We start from the raw sequence: 22,928 nt of genomic DNA, 5'->3' as shown, positions 1-22,928 counted from the left end.
CACCTGTTGAATCTCCTTCCCGTGCTTTCTAGAGCCCTTTAGAAGGGCTTTCTTTACCATTGTTTTCTCTAAAACTCTTAACTTTTCCATCTCCATCATCTATCAGACAACACTGAAAAAGCCTCAGCATTCACATCTGATTACCTCAGTACCAGAAAATACAATTTGTTTGGCTCAGATGATTAGTAAAAGGAGCAACCAGATAATTCTCTTATTGGCTCCTCAATTCTCCAGTGTAACTTTAAAATAAATATTACTCTTCTTTGCCTTCCCCTCCAGCTTCAATTCATTCTGAGCATTAAGACTGCTGAAACTGTTCTTTCAGTACTGTATTTGATTCAGATATAGTGCTGTACATTTTTGCCCAAAACAGACACGTATCCATTATAGATACAAAGATACATATATACAGAAAGTATTAATATGTTCTGGAAGCTATGCTAAGCTGGGGATGCAAAAAAATTGTGAATAAAAATTTCTACCATCAAGGAGCTTCCGTTGTAATAAGGGAAGGCGGGACATAAAGGAGAGCTAGAGAGGATAAGGAGAGACACATGGGTAAGGCAGCAGGTGAAGAGGAATCCAGTGAAACATGGGGTCCTTCCAGAAATGGTGGGCTCAAGGAAGAACATGCCAGTTGGTAAAGTCAAGTCTATCAACAAGCATTTATTAAGTGGTTTCTCCAAAGTGGCAGGTGAGGGTCCAGGTTTGAGTAAGGTAAAGCATGGCTGGAGGTCCTTCCTAAAATGGTGGTCCTTTGAGGGAGTCACGAATCAGAGAAGCACCTCAGGATTGTTTTAAGGTGGCAAGCAAGGATAAGTCCAAAAGAGTCTGATAACTGTCCCCTCTTGTTGAAGGAAAGTTGCAAATTGTATTTGGTTTGGTGATAAGGTATTTTATAAATGAATCTTTTACTTTAAATTACAGAAATGCCCTTTTGGCGCTTTGTCAATTGTCAATTTACCTAGCAACCTTGAAAAGGAAACAACACATCGATATTGTGCCAATGCCTTCAAACTTCACAGGTATGTTTTCAAGGTAGCTTTCTGTTTTATTTTGATGTACCATAAATATTTTAAAGTAAAATGCATTTGATTAAATTTGTGTGCCTTTCAGATACTCAGAGTAGGAGGAAATGGAAGAAAAGTTTGTTAATTATACTCCAGGCAGAAGTACAGTATTGGAACTTTCTGAAAATTCATTTCATTGAGTATATAGTTATGTTTTCCAAAATATGCCATATTGATTTAAATGTAGCTAGCTCTTTTTTTCTGAAAACTGACTTGCATGAATATGTGCATTCTGTAATCACTGTTATTTATAGTGTAGTATAGAGATCTCAGGCAAGGGGTTTTACAGTTAAATTTAGGAGCAGCTTATAGTCATACTAGTGTGGGTATATCCCTTTTTGGAATTGACCTTTCATTGTATTTATCTAAGAGGCTTGGTTATGGAATAAACACTACATAAAATGAACTAAATAACAGAAAAATAGGTACCGTTTTTAGTGAGATTTTTTTTCTGATTAGCATTTACATTTTTAATGTGTTAGTATAGATTTGCTAATGAAAAGCTATTTCTCAAACTGCCAGTTCTAACGACCCACTGCTGCAGGGGGAAGGAGGTAGAATGTTTCATTGATGTGGCACTTTCTCCTTGTAAGTAAATTGGCAGACCAGAAAAAAAAAAAGACTGGAGGGACTTGTACCCACTACATATTTTTATATATCAAAACATTTTGTTTTTTTCGTGTTATAATTGAGCCTTATATGTTAGGGTAAAACATATTGGCTCCAGAGTGATCTCTGAAAGAAAGCTAAATAAGCAAAAATAGGAATTATGCTGGTCATGGATGCATTTCTAACAATTAACAGTTAAAGTTAATATAGGCTGTCTAATTGCCAATAATAGCTGGTATTTCTGCCTAGTTTACCTTTTTTTGTGCTTGTTACTAGACATATGTGTGTGGTGCAGATGCCTTAAAGTAGGTGACCCAGAAACAACTTAGAGCTTTCTTATGACCAAGTGTGTGCTTTTCAGTATTAGCATTTTCATTTACATACGCAGGTTGCCTATCCCTCGTCCAGGTGAAGTTTTGGGATTAGTTGGAACTAATGGTATTGGAAAATCAACTGCCTTGAAAATTTTAGCAGGGAAGCAAAAACCAAACCTTGGAAAATATGATGTAGGTATTGATTCTTTATGAAACTTAACGCTTTAAGGTAATTTTGTTAGCCTTTTGACATAATGTCTGTAATATTCAAGAAAACGAGTGAAACTCATTTCAGGTTTTATGTACTTAACGTTTTTCTAATCGTTTTAGTTTATAAACTGTATTTTGGTGGTTATTAGGGATCCATGAGCCCAAATCATCAGTTTGTTAACCATTGCTTTCATATCAGTTCTCTTCCCCTTCTAAAGGTATAGAATTTAAGCTGGATGGTACCTTAAAGATCATAGATCTCGAACTGGAAGGGACCTCAAACCATCTAGCCTAACGCTCACCTCAGTTTTGCAGATGAGGATACTGAGGCAAGGCCAGGTTACCCAAAGTCGCACAGTAAATAACAATGCCATGATTTCAACCTAGGGCCTTTAAGTTTTAATCCATTGTTCTTTCCATTATATGACACTCCCTGAAGATAGACGACAAATATATTTTAAATGTTTGGCATTGATGAGACTCCTTTAAATACTTTACTCAGAAGAAACTTTTGCACTTACTTGCTACTCCATTCGTCAAATCCTTTCCTAACAATTGTGCTTTACAGTTTTAGTCACTGTATTCAAGTCATTTTGTGTCTTACTCCTCAAGGATCCACCAGATTGGCAAGAAATCTTGACTTATTTTCGAGGATCTGAGTTGCAAAACTATTTTACCAAGATTCTAGAAGATGACCTAAAAGCAATCATCAAGCCTCAGTATGTGGACCAGATTCCCAAAGCTGCAAAGGTCAGTTATTTGTTGGAAGAATTTGGGTCTTATAATGATTGTTCATAAGTAGAGTACACTATATACTTTATTTGAAACTTTAACCCTGTAAGTGTCACTCCCTAGGACATCCTTCACACATGCCATTTAATCTTATTTGGGGGTCAGGGGGGCCGCAGGAGTATATGCTCCCCTACTACATTGTAAGCTTCTTGAGGACAAGGACTTTCTCTTCTCGTTTTTTTAATCCTTGCACATAGCTGAAACTTCGTAAATATTTGTGTTGCACATGCTATTAAAACAAAGCTGTGTATCTGTGTGTGTGTATCTGTATGTGTATACATATTTCTAATACCTTCCTGCAGGGCACTGTGGGTTCTATTTTGGACCGAAAGGATGAAACAAAGACACAAGCTATTGTGTGTCAGCAGCTTGGTAAGTTTTTTTTTTTTAAATGTATTTGGAGCGTTAACACATACAGAAAATAGCACATTTAATAGATAATATTGGATTGCTGATACTAATTAAGAACTCGTTAATTTTTAATTCTAGCATTGTTAATTTTGTATATTTTAATCTACTTAAAACACAAGAGACCCAGGTATAAATTCACCACTAGAGTATAATAGTGAAAAATAGGTCAGTGCCTTAGAATCAGAAAGACCTGGATTTGATGCCTGGCCCTGCTGTTTACTAGCTGTATGATTGCATATAAATCACTGATCTTTTCCAAGCCGCATTTTCATCATCTTTTAAAATGGTAAGATAATATTCATACTCCCTAGTTCAGAGATATGTGAGAAACACAGGGCTATTAAAAAGATAAAACTATTTTTATGCATGTTTATTAACCATCCCATTATTATATTAAATGTAATGGTTCAGTGTTCTTTTGTTATAGACTTAACCCATCTCAAAGAACGAAATGTTGAGGATCTCTCAGGAGGAGAGTTGCAAAGATTTGCTTGCGCTGTTGTTTGCATACAGAAAGCAGATATGTATGTTAATTTTGCATTTCTTATACCTTAATTCTTAAGCTATTTCATAAATTTGCTTTGTTTTAATATCAAATGAGATAATGTATGGGATAGCTCTATATAAACGTAAGCTTCTTATTACTACAGATTGAGAGTATAGCATTAAAAGTTCTGCATTAGGGGAAAATGTTGAAGCAAGTAGATACTGATTTGTACAGAACTCCCTCATTTGACAAGTGTTTGTCTTCAAGTAGGAAGAAATGTCAAGGTTTCATATATGAAATCCCTAATGTAGCCACTAATTTACTAATACCGTGTGTTCTAGAATTTTATTTGCAAGTCAGTTGTTTGTTACCAGGAATACCTTTTCCCAGAAAAATGGTGTTACAATTATTGTTTGGTACCCAGGCTAACCCCCCAAAGATTGTTCAACAAACCATAATACAGCTACACTGCAGGCAGCTTAAAGTTGTGAGCAGATGACAGTGCTATATGGGAGGGCGGAGAATGGCATAGAATTGGTCTTAGCACCCTCCAAAATCCCTTTTTCCAGGCATCCATTGCCATCACGCTTTTGTCTTTGCACCCAACTCTGAGGGCTTAAAGGATTTCGTGCACACTCCTTTCCTCTCACAACCCCCACAAAGATTGCTGTTTTCACCTCCGTTAAATGTTAGGGGAAAAAAAAATCTGATTGAATTAATTCGTATTAGTGTCCTTATCCTCCTATTGGGGTAATCAGATGTTTCAGAAAGATGTTTATTAACCCCAATTAATCTCTAATTGTTGGAATTTTGGGAAGTATGGCAAAGTAAGGTAAAAAAAAATTCAAGCAGTGTCAGAGAAGATACTTTGGGTTGGTTCACCTAATTTTTTTCATTTATATCAGTTGTCTTTTTTTGACTTTATGTATCCAACAAATTTCCTAAAAACATCCCATTTTTATTTTCCAGTGGCTTTCAAGATAGTACTGGGTAGGAAAGCATGGGTAGGTAGAGATGGATAAATAGATAGAGAGATAATCTCTGTATATACATATGCGTAATTTATAATTCTTATCCTTCAAAAATGTTGAGTATTTTTGTGTTTTCTTTGTAGTTTCATGTTTGATGAACCTTCCAGCTACCTAGATGTTAAGCAGCGGCTAAAGGCTGCCATTACTATACGATCGCTTATAAATCCTGATAGGTAAGTACCTAGTATTTACAGACACTTAATTTTTTTTAGTTATTTTTTCAGTTCTAAGCTCCTAAAGATCTGTCTGTATCAATGAAGGACATTTCCACACTAGGAGTTCCATATGTGGATAGAATCACAGGTCTGGACCCCACCAAAAAATACTTAACACCTGCCTTAGAGCACATGCCCACCAAAGTGCCATATACATGTGGGTACCCTATGTGAACAAGTAAAGAAAGTAGAAGAGAGAAGCCCATTATTTTTCTCATAAATAGAATTTTATTTCCGTATTCTAGTTTAATAATCTTTTTAAGTCTTAGTAGGCTGTGGCGATAAGTTGAATTTATTTTATGACCTTTAAAATTTTTATTTCAGGTCAGCCTGGGTATTCTGTAGCTTTAAGATGTTCCCCAGATTCTTGGAGAACATGATTATACTAGTACCATTGTAGTCTAGACCCCATAACTTCATCCTTGAGTTACTTCTTAACTGATCTAGCTACTTTCTCATTTATCCCTAATCCAGCCTATCATGCTTACTGCCATCAAACTAATCATCAAATTCTACTTTTATATAATTACTTTGTAGAAGAATAACAAAAATACATTCCTGTAGCCTTTTAAGATTTACAAAGCATATTGCTCACGGTGGCCCTCTTAAGATATGTAATGTGATTAATTGTATCCCTCTTGTGCAAATGTGGAGACTGAGATATTTATCTTGCTCTTTGTCATAGTTAAGTGTAGAAACTGGGATTTGGGCCTTGGACTTTTGTTGCCATGTGCAGCGCTTTTTCCAGTATACCATTTTACTTTAATATTATATTGTATAATACTGTATATGTATTTAATAATATGTTATATTGCATGTCTGATCAAATCCAGATTCTTCATTTTTTTACCTAAGCCTTCTGTAATCTGACCCTAGTTTATCTGTCCAGCTGATCGGCACCTGATTTATACAGTAAGCAGCTATGTGCCAAAGCAAAAACAGCTGAGAACCATATATCATAGTAACTCATTCTGTAGATTACCAAAAGCTATAAGATAGTGTCAGAATCCTATCTTTACATTTTTTTGTGTGTGTGATCAGAGAAGTAGGCCGAATTTAAATTCACCCCCTAGAGTGAATATCAAGGCAGACTTTGGAGCCCAGCATACCTTGTCTTGTATAGATTGCCAGAGTAATTAGATATAAACTCTAGGTGCCAGTGCCAGTGTTCTCAGACCATCGTCAGCATTTTGGGGACCAGGATGACAAAACCCTGGGAGATACAAATGTCTGGTTGGCATAATTCTGTAATGGTGGTCTATATGTACAGTAAGAGATTAAGCCTGCAGCTTAATGAGAGTCTGTGTGAACAGGTCCATGTCACTGTTTGTTTTGTACTGCCTGTTCTTCTCATTCCTTCTTCCTATCTTGTCAGATAAATTTGTTGAATCCTGTTAACTCCTTGAAGCCTTCGGTTAGCTTTAACCAATAATGACTACTTCCTGATCTCCATTGTATTTTCTATATTATACATTTTGACAACTAGATTCTTCTTCAATACTTCTATACTTCCATTGATAGAAGTTGCGGCCCATCCACCCTTTCTCATACCCTATTTGGTATTTATAGGTGTCTTTACAAAAACACTCCATAGAAGAGGCTGGAGGATTTTCTCTGATTCTTGTAATATCTCACCAATACCGTGCAGTATTTGAGTTGTCCATCTATACCTCACTTTTGACACAAGGCCAGCCCTTGTGTCACACAAGACCTGAATCATACATTTTATATCACTTCCTACATGCAGTGTTTTACTCTACTTCCATTCCATTGTGATTTAGGTTCACATCAAATTTTTAATTCCTCTGAGATGGTAATGTACCATGATTCATAGCCATGTAGCGTTAACTGGAGAATATTACTGTAAAAAAAGATCAGCTTTTGTAGCACATAGCCTTGAGATCATTGAAGTGTTGCACATTTCTCATGTCTCCTATTCAACTTTGGGACCATCTCATTGTCCATATACTTTGCCCACAGTCTGTGTACTAAATGAATAACTCAGTAAAACATCCATCCAACTACATGATATAATCTAGGCATTGTTTTGTTCATCCCCTTAGATTTTTTTCTCTGTGAATTAATTACTAGGCTGATCTTTTGAGTGGTGATAGATCTTGCTCAGAATGACTGGTCATGTTTCCAAACTTGATCTCCATCTGTATGTAATCCCTCTATTTGAACTCTGAACAGGACACCTTCCATGATAATAGTAAATGTCTCTCTTGGAATATTTTATTGAACCCTTATTTTAACATATGGAAGACAGTTTGTGGAAAACTGCCAAGGCAGTGTTTTGCTGCAGTGAATGGTTCATTTTGGTTTGAGAGGATTTAGAGTTTGGATTTTGTTTTAGCAATCAACAAATGATATGTTTAGTGTCAACAGTATGATTCTGTAGAAATGATCAGCTTAGGAAATAGTCTGTTATAGTCTACCTGTTGCCTTTTTGTTTTTATCAGAGTCATGCCATGTGTGCAAAAGTCATTCTCATAGATATTTTTTGGAAATAAGACACTGTGCATCACTAATTTCTAGTGTCTTCTCATTCTACATTTTTTGTAGGTAATGGGGTGGGACTGAACCTGTGATTTTCCTGGCAAAGGGAACTCCCTCTACCAATACAGGTTCACACCTCAGTGGTCTGTAGGCTTGCAGAGTTGCCTAGTGGCACTGAGTTGAGCTACATGCTTGAGGTCCCACAGCCAGTATGTCTCAAAAGTGGGTCTTGGAACCAGGTCTTTTGACTTTATGACTAGTTTAATCCACTACATCACGCCACCTCTTTTTGTGGTCAGTGCTGTCTCTAAGTCCTTCCTTTCTTGTGGAATCTTACTTTTAGCACTTCTGAATATTGCTACTCTAAATAATCATGCATTTAAAACCATGGTACTCCCAGCACAAATTTCTTATGGATGTGTTTGGTCCAGTCTTCTAGGTTTCATCTTCTTAAATACTCATTTCCATTTCATAACACAGCCCTTCAAAAATTGAGGTTATAGTTCCAACATCACTTGTAATGAAAGCAGCTCACTATGGAAACCCTGGCAGGGTCTGTCCTTTGCTGTCCTTTAACTATTTCATCCATACACATCTTTCCTTTGTGGTACCTTCCCCAATGCTGGGCATGTAGATCTGTGGTTTTGGCCTGGGAAAAGACCTCAGAGGCCTTTTAGCACAGCACTCCTCAGATGAGGAAACTGAGGCCTGGGAAGGTCAAGTAATACAGGTAGTATAGAGCTCAGTATTAAATTGAATTGAAAGGTAACGCATTGTGTGATACATGACAACATTGTAAAAGGAAAACTGGTTAAAAAAAAGCATGTTGTCTGTCTGCACAAAGAGGTGGAAAACTAGAGGGGTGCTTTTTCGGATGTAACAAACTTGTTGATTTGTTTAGCTTGACTCAGCTTTTTGGTTACAAGGGAGGACGTCAGTGGAGTGGGTGAGTCACTAAAGTAAAAGTAATTGTTTTTAAGTTAGCGCATATAACTTAGACCAAATCTCAGTCTTGTAGGATGGTTTGCACTTAACAAATCTATTTAGAAAACATAGCTAAATGATACCCCCTTGTGGATATTTGGTTAATCTGGTTGAACTATGCTGCTTGAAGGCCTTCTCTTTCAAAGAGAAATTTCACATTTGTTTCCTAGTGATGGGCCTTGTCTAAAAAGACTTGCTAAAAATCTTCATTTTAATATGATTTTCAGTATTTTATAGACAAGAATTCATGTAAAGTTAGAAAACTTAAAATGTTTTATGGTTTTATTTTCAGATATATCATTGTTGTGGAGCATGATCTGAGTGTTTTAGATTATCTCTCTGACTTCATCTGCTGTTTGTATGGAGTGCCAAGTGCTTATGGTGTTGTCACTATGCCTTTTAGCGTAAGAGAAGGTAATTTTAAAATGTCCTTAATTGTATCTTGTGACCTTTCTTCCATTCAGATAGAAAATATAAAGATTCTCTAGCCTCACAACTGTTTGAAAACATTTTTTTATTCTTCAAATTCTTAGCCATTTGCTTTTGTTTTTTTATAATTCAGTAACATTTTTCACCTAAAAAGAAATTGGTAAAAACTTGTCAACAGAATTTACATATTAAGAGATAGGGAAATGGCTTGATGTTAAGGTTCTTAATTTGAGAGGACAATAAAAAGGTATCTTGACCTCAAATTCTGTTTCTTTAAAGTGTTTTTGTTTGGGTAGTAGGTAAATGTGGTACCTAATTTCATACTTCAAGTTATTTCCTATTTTTTGTCTTTGCATGCCCAGCACAGTCCTAGGACGACATCTCAAATATTTGTTTTTTAAATGATTTAGAAAATCACAAAATAACTTGAATTTTTCCAAGTAATTTTTTTAATTGGGTTCATTTTCTTACCTGTATTCTTCTTATTAATAAATGGCAGCCAGGTCAGGCCCTAATTAAGCATTGGCTACAATGGATATCTATCTATAGTATCAGCATTTTAAAACTAAAAGTAAACTTTAGTCAAGAAATAGGCTTTCTGAGGACCTAGATTAATTAAGATACTTTTGAATTAGTAAAGGCTGCAATTAACCACTCTCAGATTCTTAAATGTTTTAAAAATATAGTTTTTTTTTTTCATTCTTTGGACCGAAATCTAATTTGACAGTTTTTGGCAAATTAAACAGCTATCCTGATATGTGAAAGAAGAAGGCGGCAAAGATATAGAAGTTTATTTTCGTAAAATCTTAGTAGGGACTTTAAGAGTTCACGTTCAAACTTAAGTGTCTCAGTTTGGTATCACTGAAATAATCCAGTTTTAATTTTAATTTAGAACTAACCTGGTTTAAAATTCAAAAATTAACATGGACAAAAAGAAAGTATGCTAGAATAGATAAGGGTATTATGTTTATTAACATTCACTTTTCAATACAGCTAAAAAAATTAGTTTTAAAAATATAAAATAATTCGCGACTTTAAAATATATACCTTGTGTCTTTTTTAATTAAACTTGTCTCTTTCTCTGTGTGAAGACTGTACATGCACACACATATTCTCTAGTATATCTGATTTTTTCAGTTGGATGTTTCTGCCATGGGTGCATGTTAAAGGTTCTTAAATTATTTGTAGAAATGATTATTGAGGTCAGCTAGGTGGTGCAGCGAGTAGAGCACCGGCCCTGGAGTCAGGAGGACCTGAGTTCAAATCCTGCCTCAGACACTTGACACATGTACTAGCTGTGTGACCTTGAGCAAGTCACTTAACCCCAATTGCCCTGCCTTCCCCCTCCAAAAAAAAGCCAAAGAAATGATTATCAAACTTAATTTTGCCATGTTATCATTTTGAATAGAGGTGGTGTGTAGTGGACAGAGTGATTATACTTCTTTCAAACCTTTCCTCTGGAACCTATTAACAATGTGACCCTGGGCAGGTCACTTAACCCATATGTCTTTACCCATCAGTCCAGATCCTTAATAGATTTATTCATTACTAAACTAATTCTTCCTTAATGGCATCCCTACCTAATCATTTCTAGTTAGAAAGAAACTGTGAAAACTACTGGAATGTTGATGATATGTGGCAGATACTTTATCCCAGGTTTAATAGAGGAATTACCCTCTCTTTAAGACTACATGGTATCTAGTCATTCTAGGAATGTGGACAAAAAAATGAGATAGTGTTATTTATTCTTTATTATCTGTATACTGGAAATTGATGCTCTGCGTTAATACTAATTTAATCCTCTTTCATGCAGAATTATCACCTGTAATTTAAAAGGCTTTATAGTATTTCTATTTATTAGTTCACTCCTCCTTTTATTGATACTATTTTTCTCCAACAGGTATAAATATTTTCTTAGATGGTTATGTTCCTACGGAAAACTTAAGATTCAGAGATGCCTCACTGGTTTTTAAAGTGGCTGAAACAGCAAATGAGGAAGAAGTGAAAAAGATGTGTATGTATAAATATCCAGGAATGAAGAAAAAGATGGGTGAATTTGAGCTCGCAATCATTGCTGGAGAATTCACAGACTCTGAAATCATGGTGATGCTAGGAGAAAATGGTAAGTGTTAGAATTTAGGATAATTGAGTCTACATGTGTACAACGGGCTTGCTTATATTTAAAAAGTCTTGTAAGAAATACTCTTGTTGCTGGGTTATAGGTCCAAGGGTGTGGGGGTTTGGGGTGATCTGATGACCTTGGTTCAACTACAAATTTTTTTGTTATGGTATACCTTAACGTCTCGCTTAAAATCTTTGTTCCTCAACCCAGTTTATATGCACATTTAAAAAAGAAACCTCTTCATTAAAAATAAGATACTTTTCCTGAGCTGAGTTTTCTGTGTATAAATTGATAGGGAAGTTATTCATCTTGGATACTGACTAGGAAATAATGGATAAATTGGTTGTTCAGAGGCAACCCAGCTTAAAAAAAAACTCCATGTTCATCTCCATTTGGAGCATTCCTTATGTGAAATTCAGGTGAGTCTACCACTGTAGACAATTTTATTGCCAACATTTATAGCATTAGATTGCCATGATGAGAGTGTAGCTGTGAAATTAATTGGCTAGCAGACATGTTAACTCTTACCTTTATGATTGCAAAAAAAGCACAGACTTTTTAAATGTATCTTACACCTTGCAAAAATCCAATTCCTATTTGTTGCAAAAGAAATTTAGTTTGCTCATTATATTTAAAAACTCCACTTAATGTTTGCATTCGTGTTAAAGGAATTATAATAAACTATTTTTTAAATTACAGCAAATGGAAGTGAATTTTCATTAAAATGACAGTTTATTCGCTGCATGATAATCATTAGGAAATAATCCTGAGAAAAAAAGTATCATATACTTTCGTTTTAAACCCACATTTTGGTCAGAAACAATAACCAAAGCTCAACCTGTGGTGCTCCCAGATGGATTATAATTTTTTTTTAATTATCAGGATTAAAATTCAGTGATCCTTTCTGACACTTGACTCTTAACAAATCCTCGAGTACAATACCAATTTAATTGTATATTTTTCTCTGTAACCTACAAAGCCCATACATGTTGCCTTTCTTTTAAAAAAAATTACCAGATGTCTGACTTGAAATGCTCAGAGTACGTTTATTAGTAATTCACAAAACTTAATTGTCAAAATTCACGTTTACATGTTATATTATCTTCCTCGCTTTCATTTTTGCCAGGTACTGGTAAAACTACATTCATCAGAATGCTTGCTGGCCGACTTAAACCTGATGAAGGAGGTAATGTATTTGTACGTTACATTACATCTTTTGTATTTATACCAGTTTCAAAATTGGCCCAACAAGACCATTTTTATTATAGTTGCTTTCTATATTTTAGGGGAGGTACCAGTTCTAAATGTCAGCTATAAGCCACAGAAGATCAGTCCCAAATCAACAGTGAGTTATTTTTGTTTTCTGCTGATTAAAGGGATTAGGGATATGAATCTTATTTACAGATTTTCAGTTTTCTTTGCCATTCACTGTACTGGGGGCAATTATTTAGACTCTAAATGCTGTTTTTTTTTTTTTCCTTTAAAATTAAAACAGGGAAGTGTACGCCAATTACTACATGAGAAGATACGAGATGCTTACACTCACCCACAATTTGTCACTGATGTAATGAAGCCTCTGCAGATCGAAAACATCATAGATCAAGAGGTACTGAGCTCTGAAGTTTTTTTTTTTCCTCTATATATTCCTGTTACCGCAACATTTACTAAACCGCTTCTCCACACAGGTGCAGACATTATCTGGTGGTGAGTTACAACGAGTTGCTTTGGCTCTTTGTCTGGGCAAACCTGCTGATGTCTATTTAATTGATGAACCATCTGCATACTTGGATTCTGAGCAGCGTCTAATGGCAGCCAGAGTTGTCAAACGGTAAATTGTCTTGCCCATTAGAGTGTGATTCGCGGGTATGTGTACTCATACTCAAGTGCTTAACAAAACTTTGAATATGCTTTTTTGGTGCCGCTTCTGAAGCTGTATTGAAAAAATTGATAATGTTTTTGTTTTAGTTTCATTCTCCATGCTAAAAAGACAGCCTTTGTGGTAGAGCACGACTTTATCATGGCCACCTATCTAGCAGATCGGGTCATCGTTTTTGATGGCATTCCATCTAAGAACACACTTGCAAACAGGTGAGATGTTGGAGATTTATGTAAGTTAATGCAGATGAATGGGGCATAATCTGAAATGACAGGCTTTACCTGTCATAGGACCAGGCTCACAAAGTTCAAACCAACTGAATGAAATTCTAGAATTGGGCCTGGAAAGTACCTTTGTTTTTGCAATCCCAAAGGTCTATTTTTACAGATCCAGAGTTGCATGAGTTTACAGAGTGACTTGGAGATATGGTCAGTTCCCTTTACTTTTACTTACTTCCCTTTATTCTATTCCCTGTTTCCCTTCCTGAAAGTTTAGAAAAGTCCAACATTAGAAAAAGTCCAAGGTGCCCTTGCAGCTTGAGGCCCTGCCTTTTTTTTTTTAAAGCTCTAGTTATCTTGATGTTTCCAAATGTATATTTATATGTTCAAGAATTGAGTTTCCTTACAAGGAAATGATCATGTTAAAATTTAAATAGTACCTATTAAATTTCTAAAGTGTTCATTAAAACAATTTGTTACAGGCAGAGGCAGAAAAGTATTTCTATCCAGTTATTCTGTTATTTTTTACTCTGTTGAATCGCTTTTCTCTTCTAAAAAAAATTGTTGGATTTGAATATTGACAAGATGTATCTTATTTCAAACACTTTGATAAGATAGTTCCATCTTGTATAGCTAGACACAGGTCATTATTATACATAATTATATCCAATAAAAAACCCTATAAACTTGCCATTCTTTAGCAGATATTCTCAATTTTCTTGAACCTCAAAGATGCAGTTGTATTTCAATAAAAGTCAATGTCACAAACATTTTTTTTTTCTAGTCCTCAAACCCTTTTGGCTGGTATGAATAAATTTTTGTCTCAGCTTGAAATTACTTTCAGAAGAGATCCAAACAACTACAGGCCAAGAATAAATAAACTTAATTCAATCAAGGTATGTGGGAACATTGTCTTGAAATTAGTACTAAAATCGTTATAGTAACTCATAGAATTAAATGGGAAAATTTGACCCAACAAATCTTCTACTTTCTTTAAGAAAAAAAATTACTGTCACTTGAGGCATTTCAGTTCAACTCTATATCATTGGTCTTTTAAATAAGAAGAACTCAAATATTTATTGTTTGTTGTATTTGAAGATACTTTCATGAATTAGATCTGGTAGAACTTAGTTCCAATGAAGCTCCATTTGGGAAAATGTATTGAACGCATCATGGCATATCAGCATTACTGGAAAAATATGTGGTCATTATTGAACTTACTGAAAAGATGATACAAATTGTGCAGGTTAGTTGGGAGGGCCTATTGCTTCAGAGAGAGAGTTGTTTCTTCTAGGCCCTCCCAAAAACTTTGTTCATCCTCAGGTATTGGGGAAATATGAAGTTTCTTATTTCATGATGTGATATTGATTCTTGGATTGTTTTTTTTTCCCCCATAGGATGTTGAACAAAAAAAGAGTGGAAACTACTTTTTCCTGGATGATTAAGCTAACTAAGAATATTGATAATACATTTCTACAACTAAATATAATCGGAATTTTTGGTGTATAAAACTTTAATCAGGTTTTAGAATGCCCCACATAATCTGGAGTTTGAAATATGATTTACTTTATCTAACTAGTAGCCTTGTATGTATTATGCTCTAAACATCAGACACTACCACTTTTATGTACTCATTGACAAAGCCATTCTTTGTGTAAAGTTCTAAGATGAAGACATTTCAAGTAGAATTACCTCCAGATTTTCAAAACTTATGGGGAGATTTTCACTATAAGTGTAATTTATTCATGTACCAAATGCTGACCAGTGTTTCCAATTTTAAAAATCTTTAAGAACTGTTTTCTGTACCCTCGTACCTTCTGTACCCTCAAGATATAGAAGCTGCTCTTATTTTAAAAAGCCAGTCAAAGACTCTTAAGGTGAGGATTTGATAAATAAACATCCATCAGAAGTATGTCTTGTCTTCACTGAATACTGTGTGTTAACATACGGTACATACAGGGAAGAATATTATGGGGGGAAAAATGCTGCTGGGAAATAGTTGGTTTATCAACCCAAACATTGTCTGCTAAAACGTTTCTGGCGAGGCTTTTATAATTCTGTTTATTGGCCTGCCTGCAGTACTTTGTCCCCAGAATCATAACAGATGACCCAGCCTTCCATTTCACCCTATGAATTTCCTTAGATCCCCATCCTTCACTTCAAAAAATCCCTCAGTGTCATCACCTCCTGACTCGCCTCTTGCCAGTAAATGTGCTTACTCACAAAGCTTTTTACCTGTACTGGAGCAAAAATAAATTTTAAGGCATTAATCAAACTCCTCTCCTGTAAGCCCCTTAGGACTCATCCTTTTCTCTAAGGTTAGCAGTGGCCAGTTCTTAAGTTCGTAGCCTTTGCAGCTTGATACTGTTTGCCCATGCTCTTTCATCAACATCAGAGGCATCCCATATGCTGCTTTTCTAATTGCTCACCTCTTGGCTTCTCATCCTCAGCCCTGTCATAGATAGTGTGGAAGAGCCCAGATTTGTGGTCACTGTAACTGAATTTCATTCCCAACTCTACCACATATCAGTGGTAGTTACTTCCCTTCTCTGGGCCTCATTTTTACCAGCTGTAAAATGAGAGTGAAACTAGGTAGATATGTGATCCTATGCAGATGTCCCAAAGAGTTATTTCTAACTCTTCTGAGTTCCAAACTTGCAATTCCAACTTCGTTCAGGACCTCCTTCACCACCTCAGGCTCCAGTCTCCAAAATGTAGCCTAATGCCTTTCTTCCTAGCCTCGTCATTCTATTATTGTTTGTTGAACCACCATCCTCATTTCCACATCTCCGAAACTCACCCCTTCTCACTCTTCGTTACACCAGTGCAGAGCTGCCTGGACTATATATATAGTACAGTAAACTCACAGTGACTTCCTACCTCCATCCCGTTGTTGCCAGAATGATTCTTCATAGACATGGAGCTGGTAATATCACTGCACAAAAATATTCAGTAGCTTAACGCCTTCAGAGTAAAATTCAAACTCTGATGCTCAGCTTTAAAAGCCCAAGAGTTTGGCAGCACCCCACCCTATCCTTTCCAGATTTAATTACTTCCACAACCACTCCTTTAACATGGTTTGGACTCAATTGGCTCATCTTTCCCTCTAGATGCCTTAGCCATCCTTTAAAAGCCAACTCAAAAGTCAGTTGTTAAAAAATAAAAACCTTGCTCTTCACACCTCACATAGTACTGTCTTTAAATGCTAATGCATTTATCACAAAAAGCTCTGTATTATAGCTGCTGAGTCTTATATTCAGTTAACTATAAATCCCATGTGGCCATCTCAGTTTAGCCAAGTGCCTAGCATAGCACTTTACACACGTATTTAACGTTTTCGATAATGGTATATTTGTAAGGAACCCTATGTAACAGAAGTGTCACGATTTTACTAAGTAGATTAGAAGTAACACTTGCTTCAAGTTATCAATATATGCCTGCATCAGTAACACCAAGCATGGTGTTAACTCACCAAACTTAACTCACCAAACATGTAATTGGGGGAAGAGGAAGAAATGAGCCTAATAAACAGCCTTCTTTAAAAAGGTTTGCTTGTCACGAAGACTTTAATTTGGACCTCTTATGTAAGAAATTGCAAGAAATAAGTAAATAAGAAGTAAAAAGGCAAATGATGCAAATGAAATTGGCAAAGGGATGATAAAATGAACTTTTGGCACCCCCGAATGTTCAAAGGCATTAACAAATTGTGTGCAACTAAAATAAAGCAGTCTACTAGGACCTCTTCTAGGATGAGCCTAATTTTACTTTATGTACTGGTATATAATAAAGTGTTTTCAAAAGTTCCATAATTCATACTCTAGCCCTAGCCTCCAATTTCATTGTTCTCGTTTATACTATCCACTTGTAAATCATTCAAAGTATAAATTATTTCAATGCTTTCCTAACCTTTTCATCACAGTGACAAACTAAATGACAATAAAGCTATGTAGCACTGAGAATAATGAAAAAGGAACATAGGATGTCAGCATAATCAAATACCACCTATGCATGACACTGTTGGCTGTCAGTGATACAAAAGCAAAATGGCTCCCCTGCTCTCAGGAAGCTCACATATACTGGGACAACAGACACACAGATGAGTAAATCCAAGATAATTTAAGAGCATTAATAATGAAATTCTGGAACAGCCACATCAGAGCTTGAAGGAAGCTGGGGGATGTGTATTGTGGGTGTGGAGAAGAGGTACTAGAGGTGTCCAGTTCAGGACAACAGCTAGGAGGATTAGCTAGAACATACCAAGTGAAGTCAGGTAATGATAACTGGAGCTAAAAGTGTTTTACACATTCCATTTGTCCTGGAAAGATGGACTAGAGCCCACTCACTCATGGAGGGCTAAGTACTGAGAAATCTGCATTGTGACATGGTTAGACATCAGGGACAATGGAGGGGCAAGGAACAACTGTTTTTAAGTACGTGAGATTTGCATGTATAATTATGTTTGAGAACAAAGGTTCAGATAAAACTAGTTTTTTAAAAATTTTCAACAAAGTATTTTTAAAAATTAGTTGAGATTCAGTACTATTAAATATACAAAATGTCTTTTAGAAACATGCGGTGAGACCAACACCAAAAGTGTCAATTATTTCCTGTAACTAGGTTTTCTAAGCAAATTTGGAACTCCAAACATTATGCATGACAAAATAAAAAGCTGTAATGATTTTGAAATCCTTTTTAAGCACTTCCTCTAGACCAAGCAGCACTAAGAATACAGATAGAAACATCAAGTCGGCCCACTCGAGGTCAAAACTGTAAAGTGCTGACATTAAAGAATAGTGTACGGTATTGCCAACTGAAGAGGAAAAACTTACAGGACAAAATTGGCACCAGACTGGTATAAAGGGGAAAAGCTGAGAATGGAATAAGGAAGCAGGCTTTGAACCCTGGCCCTGATAGTGTTCCTGTCTGGATGGATAACCTGGAGCAAGTAATGTCACCCCTGCTTAGCCTCAGCATCTGTATGATGAAGGTAATACTTAAACTAGGTATCCCACAGGACTATGGTGAACCAACCTTTACAAACTTAGGCATTTGCCATGACCAGTCCTTCAGTCTGGTAGCCACCCTTCCTTCCTGTCATTTCATATTGACACTCCTATTACTCTCTTCCAAACAAGCCTTTTGGCTGTTTCCTGTACACAATACTCCACCTCCCCATACGTAGAATTTGCTCCTTAGCCTTCCTTTACAGCACAGTTCAATAGACAGCCACTTCCTATATGTGACCTTTCCTGATCTCCCGTTAGTTTTATGCTTCTGTGTCTGCTTCAGCACTTACTCTTCTTCTCCATCCCCTGCCAGGAGAATGTAAGCTCTTTGAAGACAAGGACTGTTCCGTTATTGTCCCTGTATGCCCACCACATTGCACAGATTTGGTAAAGTTGAATCAAATTGAACCTGAAGACACTATTAATCTGTTATCTCACTAAAAGTTTCTCAGCCCTATAATAAATCACAATACAAAACGATGGCACACCAGCACCAGAAATTGGCTTTGAAAATAGTGCAGTTTGTCAGGACAGCACACAGCAGTATTAATTGGCAACGGCAGGCACCTACCGCCGCTATTGCTAATGAAACGGCCAAGGGAAAAAGCTCTTCCAGTCAATCCTTCCTTCCCCACCAAGAACCAAAAAGCTGTTTGAACTGCTTCAACACTGAACAAGACTTTGGGAGATGCTTTCTCTTTGGTCTATTTTTAAAAGTAACTTTATTGATTTCCCCCCATCACCTACATTTTCTAATGTTGTCTTTCCTCTCCCAGGAAGCTCTTATTTTAAAACGAAGGGAGGGAGTGGGGGTGGCAGAAGAACTCAGCAAAACCTACTTTAAAAATTCAATGTTTCAGTTCTGAGCGCTCTCCTCGGGCTGGTTAGCATGCTAACCAGTGGTTAGTAGTTAGATGCTAACAGTGGTTAGCATCGCCGAGGCTCTTCGTATCTCTTCCTGTACTCTGACCGGGGAAAGCCAGACTCGGAGAACTATCTCCTCCGCCTGAGCCAGGCCCCCCCAGGGGAGATCGGAGACGCTGCGGAGCATCATGAAATTCCAGTACAAGGAGGACCATCCTTTCGAGTACCGGAAAAAAGAAGGGGAGAAGATTCGGAAGAAATATCCTGACAGAGTCCCTGTAATTGTGGAGAAGGCACCTAAAGCCAGAGTCCATGACCTAGACAAAAGGAAAGACCTGGTGCCCTCTGACCTTACAGTTGGTCAGTTCTACTTCTTAATTCGGAAGCGGATCCATCCTATTCTTCGTCAACAGCACTATCCCTCCTACTGGTGCTACCATGGGCCAACTTTATGAGGACAACCATGAGGAAGACTATTTTCTCTATGTGGCCTACAGTGATGAAAGCGTCTACGGGAAGAAGAAGGCATTGCAGGACAGAGCTGCTGGATTGGCTGAGGGAAGTTTCCAACATGTATGACTGGGAAATGGGGATGGCACTCCTCCATCCCGCCCTCTTCCCACTTTGTTGTGCTGGATAGAAGGGTCAGGGGAGGGGGCTGTTAATAGGTTGTTTTCAGATAGTCTCTATCCAGGGAGAACTTCCCAGTTTTCTTACCCTCAGGGGTAGGCAGGAGGGGTGTGGGTGGGAGAGACAGAAGAAAATGCTCTATAACTACCCCAGTATTTGACCAAACTTGTTTTTATCATCTCTCCTTGGCAACATCTCTTCCACAGTCCTACTGCGGGCTTTATCCTCCCCCAGTATCCCTAGGTATCATTCATTCTCAGGGGGGACTTTGGCCCTAGAGTTATAACCACTATTGGCTGGCTTATTGGGCTTGTATCTCCAGACTTCACTTAAAAGATAATACAGAAAGACATGAGTATGAGGAATGAGGGGAGAGCATCTGCTCCTCTATGTCTTCTATGGAGGAGCTTGCGTCTCTGTCCCACTTGATGTTTCCTTCTTGTCTTAAATGGGGGACCAAAGAGGAAACTTGTTTGACATTATGACCCTGAAATACAACACCTCCTTCTCCCTCCTCTCTAACTTCCATTACACTGTCTTATGAAAGGTCCCACTGGTGGTGAAATCACTAAGAGAATGCGGCTGTGAGTTTTATGGACTTTAGAAAGGAAGGTAGGCTGGATCTATCACCAAATCGAATTTGTGGAGAATCTTTGTCCCAGTTTCTCTCTGGGTACCTTTTAGTACAGAACAAAAAGCCCTGCCTGCCCTGCATTTAATTAACCTTCAAACATTCCCAACTATAGGTGGGAACTTTCCCTATCATTCCTAAACCCCACTGTTCTGGGTACATGGGAAGGTGGGGAGGGGGATCTGCTCCCATGCACACATAAATGGTGGATAAATTCAACTCCCTTGTTCTGTATTCATTCATCAAAGCTGCTGGTTAGAAAGTTCCGGGTCCTGATTTTGTCAGTTTTGATTATCGTTTTCTCTTTTGAGGAAGGTGGGGGGAGGGAGGGGAGGGAAAAGTGTTGAACTCAGCCATTTAGTTCCATCGTTGCTTTGTTGGGAACAAACCTGGTCCTCTGTGATGCAGAGCCACCTCTCTTGTACTAGCTGCAGGTTCCTGTGTAAATGAAGTTCTTGCTATGGGGCAAGGAAATAAAATAATTGCACACTTTAAGATCAACAACAACAAAAAAATTCGGGTGTTTCCGGCGTTCCACACCCATAGTTCCCCAACCCTGCAAAGAAGTGGGAAGGAAGGTGCTTGCTCCTTTCTTTGGAAGCCAGTCTTGGCCGTGATCTTGCAGCATTGTTTGCTGTTTTGTTGTAGTTGTTTCTGTTCTCCACCCCACCCCCAAGTTCTCCGTACTTTACTTTGCAGCAGTTAAATCTTCCCATGCTTTTGAGTATTCCTTTTCTACAGCACAGTGATATTGTATTACATTCAGTTTCAAATTTTTGCTAAATTTAGGGAACAGTTTCCCTTGTCCATCTCTTCCACAGGCCAATCTAGGTTACAACCTGAGAGTGGGAACCGCTGCTCTAATCTTCCCTAAATACCTTTTTCTGTCCACTACATTGGTACAACACAAAAAGAATCTCAGATATTTCCATCCAGCCCTTCACTTTGTTCATTTTATATTCTCCACTAATATCTTCCTCCAGTGCCAAGTCCAGCCTTGCCACTGGATTGATCTAAAGCCAACATTTACCTCCAGAGAAGTGTGATATATAGTACAGCATGCTCATTCAGCAACCCAGCAGAGAACCGCGTAAGAAAACATTGGCTCAGATGAAAATACACCCAGCTTCTAAATGCCACATAACAAAAGTGACCCTGAGGCATTGAAGGCTACCGTTCCAGAGCAAACACTGACAGGTCTTAACCCTGCAGGGCTTTGACCATGGGCCTGGTGAGAGCTTTGGGGCATGCCTTCTATACATGAGTCTAAGTTAGGACATGCTTATCACCATGAAGGATGAACAGCAGGTAACAAACTTGTTTCTGGCCACAGGATTTAATGAAAATAGTACTATAGCATGGAATGTGCTAGGATACAAAAACTTCTATTTAATGAACTCACTCATCTTTAAAGCTATTTAAACTTTTGTAGGGAAGGCCTGATGGTGACGCATTTTGGTATGCTATTGAAGTTTACTACAATTCAGTGTTTGCTTTATGGTTTAGTGAACTATCCTGAAACAAAATGCCAGTTGATTGGATAGTCATGTCTGAAAACATTTTTTTAAAGTTCACTGTGATTGTGCTTATACCATTCAAATATTTAATTTGGCCAGTGGGGGAATTCCACACAGGAATTTGATATGATTGGTATGGGAGTTTTCATTGGGATTTTACTTAACTGACTGTATTATCATCGATCAGGGTAGTTTTAAAAACTTGGCATGAGTTCCATCAACAAATAGGTTAAGAGCCACTGTTTCTATGGACTGAGTAGTACCATGGCCTCAACTACACAGTGATCCAGTTTAGTGAGTAGTCACTGGCCTATCGACATGGACTGACCTTGCCACTGGAGCAATTTAAAGCTGACGTTTATCTCCATAGACAAGTGAATTACAATGCAGCATGCCAGTTCAGGACACTGATCAGAGAACGACTTAGGAAGCCACTGGCTCAGATGAAAAAATACAGCCAGCTTTTAAATACCACAAGAAATATACCCTTGTATTGATACCTTTCTAATATGACATTGGCAATATTAAACACATGATATGTCCATGTTCTGAGCTTTTCATCCAGGACCCTAAAAGTTGAGATTCCACTGAGCAAAGCTCCCCTTCCTCCTGAGCTGTCCATCATGGTCTGCCAAACAAGGTCACAAAGCATTTATAATTCCTCACAGCAGCTTTAAAAACGAAGCAAGCAGGATGTGATGTTAACAGCCTGAGCCCTTACTTCCCTGAGCCAATCATATCTTAAGGACAATTTCAGTATCTTTAAAGTTAAAACTAGCCTAACCTGCATGGGGTTGGAGGATCAGGTTGCCATGTATTTTTTCCCACCACACCAGACTGTTGTCACTTGTTGTGGTTCATCCTTTGCAATGACATCAGGAGGGTGATGAGTTACTAGTGAACTGGATTTGAGTGAGGCAGAGCTGTAAGGTCATCAGCCTCACTCCCTCCTCCAGTCTTGGGAGTCCAGAGGCGAGATGTAGGTCGGGACAACAGGTCACGGCCCCAACCTC

The 22,928-nt window shown here is 37.5% G+C and overlaps 1 protein-coding gene and 1 pseudogene across 2 annotated transcripts in view; both read left to right on the top strand.

Annotated features, from left to right (window-relative positions):
* ABCE1 (ATP binding cassette subfamily E member 1) overlaps window positions 1–15,179 on the top strand; it is a 28,233-nt gene extending 13,054 nt beyond the window's left edge. The window contains exons 4-18 of one of the 2 annotated variants that reach the window (XM_036763295.1): window positions 928–1,025; window positions 2,068–2,185; window positions 2,816–2,953; window positions 3,298–3,367; window positions 3,834–3,930; window positions 5,008–5,097; window positions 8,915–9,036; window positions 10,952–11,173; window positions 12,300–12,359; window positions 12,460–12,518; window positions 12,669–12,779; window positions 12,859–13,001; window positions 13,139–13,261; window positions 14,052–14,163; window positions 14,665–15,179. In XM_036763295.1, the coding sequence (XP_036619190.1) occupies window positions 928–1,025; window positions 2,068–2,185; window positions 2,816–2,953; window positions 3,298–3,367; window positions 3,834–3,930; window positions 5,008–5,097; window positions 8,915–9,036; window positions 10,952–11,173; window positions 12,300–12,359; window positions 12,460–12,518; window positions 12,669–12,779; window positions 12,859–13,001; window positions 13,139–13,261; window positions 14,052–14,163; window positions 14,665–14,712 (1,611 nt within the window). In that variant the 3' untranslated portion in view covers window positions 14,713–15,179. The remainder of the gene's footprint in view (window positions 1–927; window positions 1,026–2,067; window positions 2,186–2,815; window positions 2,954–3,297; window positions 3,368–3,833; window positions 3,931–5,007; window positions 5,098–8,914; window positions 9,037–10,951; window positions 11,174–12,299; window positions 12,360–12,459; window positions 12,519–12,668; window positions 12,780–12,858; window positions 13,002–13,138; window positions 13,262–14,051; window positions 14,164–14,664) is intronic. The other variant, XM_036763297.1, reaches the window with a different exon arrangement.
* Window positions 15,180–19,325: 4,146 nt separating this feature from the next.
* On the top strand, window positions 19,326–19,716 carry LOC118855294 (annotated as a pseudogene).
* Window positions 19,717–22,928: the final 3,212 nt, after the last annotated feature.

This window comes from Trichosurus vulpecula, chromosome 6 (genome assembly GCF_011100635.1).
Source record: "Trichosurus vulpecula isolate mTriVul1 chromosome 6, mTriVul1.pri, whole genome shotgun sequence".
In the NCBI taxonomy this organism is placed as follows: domain Eukaryota; kingdom Metazoa; phylum Chordata; class Mammalia; order Diprotodontia; family Phalangeridae; genus Trichosurus; species Trichosurus vulpecula.
The sequence above is the reverse complement of the archived record's forward strand: the minus strand, read 5'-3'. Positions and strand labels throughout refer to the sequence as shown.